Source organism: Priapulus caudatus, unplaced genomic scaffold, assembly GCF_000485595.1.
Source record: "Priapulus caudatus unplaced genomic scaffold, Priapulus_caudatus-5.0.1 Scaffold3634, whole genome shotgun sequence".
Taxonomy (NCBI): domain Eukaryota; kingdom Metazoa; phylum Priapulida; class Priapulimorpha; order Priapulimorphida; family Priapulidae; genus Priapulus; species Priapulus caudatus.
In genome coordinates this window covers 1-5,000 of record NW_014580695.1, presented here as the reverse complement: position 1 = coordinate 5,000, position 5,000 = coordinate 1, and the positions used below count along the sequence as shown (strand labels likewise).

General features: G+C 39.4%; 1 protein-coding gene across 1 annotated transcript in view; it reads left to right on the top strand.

The window, feature by feature from the left end:
- LOC106819533 overlaps window positions 1–562 on the top strand; it is an 880-nt gene extending 318 nt beyond the window's left edge. Inside the window, exons 2-3 of the mRNA XM_014824151.1 lie at window positions 124–170; window positions 324–562. Coding sequence (XP_014679637.1) covers window positions 124–170; window positions 324–527 — 251 coding nt within the window. The 3' untranslated portion in view covers window positions 528–562. The remainder of the gene's footprint in view (window positions 1–123; window positions 171–323) is intronic.
- The last annotated feature ends 4,438 nt before the right edge of the window (window positions 563–5,000 follow it).

Sequence of the window (5,000 nt, the reverse complement as noted above, 5' to 3'; positions counted from 1 at the left end):
GTGTGGATAAAAGGTATACAAGAAGCTAAAGGAAATAGCGTTCTTTTTGTCGTAACTGAGGTTCCTACCATATGTTCACCTTTTCGAAATATGCTTTAATAATTATAAATGTTTTTTTGTTAGCTGAAGACCATGTTGACGCAGACTACCCAGGACTAAAGTGTCTTAAGGTATCGACTAATCAACGTTGACACATTGAAAGTTGTAAGAATATAATATCTGAACGGAAAGTGGTTATATTGTAGCTAAACTCACCGTTTTTTAGTTTTGTGGCTACAGTACGTGAACCACATTTTCACATTTTATTATGTTGTTGTATATAGACAGTCCCAGATGTTAACGCACCTCCAGATTACGTGCAGCCTTCACTTCATAAGCTTGAAGTATCCCAACTTAAACGTGATCTGCCAGGTAGATTTGGTGCTCGGATACCAGCCGATGCCAATGCCTGGTGGCAATACTACATTGACAGTTTAGAGAATCTGACTGAGGTAAACATTGTGTTTAATTTTGTTAGCAAAATATAGAGAGAATTGCTAAAAAAATGCCATCATCATATGTGAACTCGTATAAAGCATCGTATGCTCTTCACTTCTCTTCACGTAAATAATATACAAGCTGGTGGACTAAAGAATGATGTCTAGAGTATTAATATATTATGTCGGTGGATTGATGAACATAGAATGTCGCCCAATAATATTTGCATATACGATTGCACTTCGAAAAGATAGTTCACATTGAAAAAGTGACTGTTTGCGCTAACCCCAACGCTTCGAATAGAATTGTATTGTTTTAGGTTCCAAATTTGTGTGACACAGCTAGAGCAGTTAGCGAAGTTGCGTCCGACACATGTGAGAGCAAATAATATACCTGAAGAAACATCTTGTGTTGAGTTGCTCCACAAACGCATCATACAGCGATTTCAAAATGGGCCTAGAATACCTGATTGTCCTCCAGTAAGTATATTATGTCACATATTAATATACGTTTATGATTACCCAACTGAACCACATGTCTGTTTTTATTAGCTACAAAATAAACCATTTATATTGTAAAACCGCTTTATTATTACTGTTACATTATATCGTTGTATATATAAAGAACATAGATTATATTTACATGTAATATGTGTGCGCCTAACTTGATTTTCTTAATAAACAAACTACCAGTAAATAGATATGAAATGAGCTAAATGTCCTTATGACTCGTATGCCATATGAATATTCTTGCTCAGCAGCTGTTATTGTTTCTCATATGCTTTTTAAAACCTTGAAAATATTAGGTTGTATTATGGGGATGCCCTTGCTCGTGCATGTGCGTGGAAGAGGAACAGCGACCAACATCATCAGCTGTAGCAGTTTGTAGCTGTGTATACAGAAAACAGGCAACACAGGTATGGAATGGAAAGGTAGCTAGCTGAGGGTAACATTTACACGTGTAATCATGAAAACGGCAATTGTTGCACATCACAGTAAATTCCAGCTGTATAGTCGCCTCTAGCTGTGTGCCACATACAATGGAAAGAACTGGCAAGTTTTATAACACATAAATGTATCTCACATAACTTCGAATAGGAAATACTCCACATAACATGACGCCTACCAGATGTGTACTTATTAGCCTCATTACTTTATTAAAGTGTTGTTCACACCTAAATAACTTTTCCGGAGTAAAAATAATGTATACAATATTCTTGAAGGTGAACAAAGTGAAGAAAACCTGGAAGTTTCACTGGTTTGAAGGAAGTTACACCACTACATGCGAAGGGGATGTATGCGGCGTGCAGGACGAAAGCCGAAAGACCGTAGCACAGATTTTGTGTCACGGGATTCCGTCTTTAAGTATTGGGATATTTGGTCTATCGGCAAAATGCCGTGCTTTTTAAATACAAACACCAGGCAGAAGATTGAAAAGATACGCAAATGAAAGATAACCTGAGAGGAACATTCGGTAACTTGTGGATGTGGTGTGGGATTTTGCGCATTGTATTTTACAACGATGCTTTTTTAAACATTTGCGCATAAAAATATTTTGGTTTCATGTAAAAGTTATTGATGCATTGGCTATCCTCGGTGTTTCGATCAAAACATTCGTATTATTGTGCTAATTAACGGTCGTTCTCCTTCTTGTTGTAATTTCTCGGAATAATATCTTAATTAAATGTATTTTTGTCTCAAGTGTTCAGATAACATGCTTGATTTATATTTTTAGGCCGAATATTAATTTCTCTACATTGGTAGGCCGTATTCAATCATTTTTTAAGCGTGATTTGTGACTGCATGATGCAAGGAAATAGGTCTGTTTTGGACTTGGCAGTCGTCGTTACCTCAGGGCCGCTTATTAAGCCAGCCTGCATAAAAACACGCAGTTCGTAGTTTACATACTCGAGTTTGAGCCGCGAAGTTGCAGTCGCGCGCGTGTTATCAGGACTGCTATAATGCAGCCTCATTAAAATCGTAATAGTTTGGGCAATGTTCACGTTTTGTTGACTATATTATAGCAGTGTTATCATATGGCTGACCCACTTCTGCGCTACTTGAATAGTACATGAGTGTATCTTGGGGGCATGCCATTGTTCAGATTTCAGCTTTGTGGCTTAGAACTACGCAGCAATCTATGGTTTTGTTGCGAAGTAGTCTGTATGTAAAATGCCTATATTTGATCTTATAACTGCACTTTTTTGGAAAATGAAAAAACATCACACCTAACTTCTGTATTTCACTCGACAGCACACAATTGTAAATAAAAGAGCTTCTTTTGGAAATAATTCTTACAAGTTTTATATATTTATGATGTTCACCCTGATTTTGTAATGAGTATTTACACGTGTGGGCAATTTGAAGTCTCTAACTTTACACCGAAACATAAACATCTGTAGCAGGCAGAAGAAATGCGGCGCAATTATCAGTTTAGATTACCGATCGTCTTTAGCCGATTTTACCACGCTTTGGTGCACACATTTTACCATAAAATTGCCGAAACATTTAGCCAGAAATTTCTAATTCCAATAGATTCCCAAAGTATTTCAATGGTGTTCGTACCAGACACGATCACGGGTTGCCGTCGCATCATGCGAAGGCGATTGCACACAGCGGACTCGAAATCGGCGGGTGTTTTGACACAACGCGTGCAAAACAAACGGCACGTATAGTCGGGAGCCAAACCCTGATTTGGCGCGACCCTGCACTAAGAGTTAAAGTTTTTTCTTTGCCTGATTCTTGTAGACTAGGTTTGGTCTATCACTTTTTTAGGTGGACTGACCACCCGTCACCCTTGAGCAATTTTCTGTATTAACCCTTTTGTGTTGAGCAGCGTAACTCAAAATTGCGAAAAATAGGGGTGGGCGCGAAACAAAAAGTCATACTAGATCTGGTTGTTTTTTAAAAGCTAATGCGATCATGTGACCACTCAAAAATGTTGGTATTTTAAGAGCTCTTTCTAATGATAGTTGAATAAGATGAGGTCACTAAAAGGTTAAAATGTCACCAATTTTGAACCTCTTCCTCGAAATCTTGAATATTGCTTTTAGCACCCCTGCCTTGGGCCAAGAAACAGGCTCTAATGGTGCTGTTTTACACCTCAAACTCTGTGCTTCAAGCAGAGTAGCCCTGCTCGTCATTTAAACCACCCATGTTCAAAGATAGGTTCTGAATGCTTGACCAACCATTACAAAGCAAAGACAAGTGATGTGCTAAAATAGCTGCTTTTTACTTACGCAAAATTGATAACCGCTTACAGTAATCAAGCATCTGTGACGATCTAACGAGCAAACCATTGCTCCACCACAGTATTGCCAATGGGGGAAAGTCAAGAGGCTTTGTCCTAGATTGTGGCATATTTTGCCAAAACTTACAGGGTCAACGTCATACAAGTACAACAGTCTAACTGCAGTCAGTTGTTTCGAGCAAGCTGACTGGCATTCATTTTTAAATAAACAGACCCATACGGTCGCTCCATTATATATTCGCTTTAAAAAAAAAAATTCTCATTAAATACTTGATATTATCTCATAATACTAGGCATTGCTCTATGTCAAATGTTGGCACTCGTCTACTATTGCGTCTCCCCCCCCTTCAGGGGAAATAAAGAATATGGTAGCTACCATTTTTGGTAAGAAGTCGTTCATCAGTTCCAAACTCCCCTTCCATCAGCCCTCTCTAGAAGCAATCAATGCTGTAGCAAGGCACAAAACATCGCTTGATCGCAGAAAGCTAGAGATGTGGCATGACGCGCCTATAGACCGACTGCCAAACCACCCAGAAGGGATAGTTGAATACGTAAATTTAACTTAGCCAAAGTTGCCAAAGCTGAGGTCAATGTCAACTCCGCTGTCATATTGGAAAGAAACAGATGAGAATTGAAACAAAATGGCCACACGGGTTTTATGGCAAGCCATTCCCAAGAAGGTTATTACAAATGACTGTGAAGGAAGTCAGGAGTTATCCATTGGGACAACAAGATTACGGACTCTAAATGCAATTTATGCCACGGGTCATTGGTTCTGGGCTATACCCAGCTTCGCGGGATATTGATATCAAGCATGTTCTTTCCCATGAACTTAGCCACCGCATGCAACATCGATTGTTTACAACGTGATGGAGTGAGGATTGCCACAAACAAGTCACCCAGTTAAAAGAAGTCTCCAAGTAGAAGTATCGAGTAGAAGAAACAGGCCATGACTGCATGTTGGATGCGTGATTAAGACGGTTCTGCTTTGTTTGGCGTTGATCCACTGCCGGAGGCTGGTACAGTGAGTGATTTATGTTTCAAATGTGAAGGAACGGTATTCAAAGACTCTTGAAGTAATTATGAGGTGTACCTTTAGCTAGTATTTCGACCATTACAGAGATTTTAGCCCACAAAATCTGTGGCCAAGGGGAGGGAGGGCGGCCCAGTACGTTTCCATCTCAAGCCTGAAGGACAACCCTGCCAGCCCAGAAAGTGTCGGACCTGACTGATCACTGAAAACAGAAACAGATCATCCAGCACTCATCTATGAT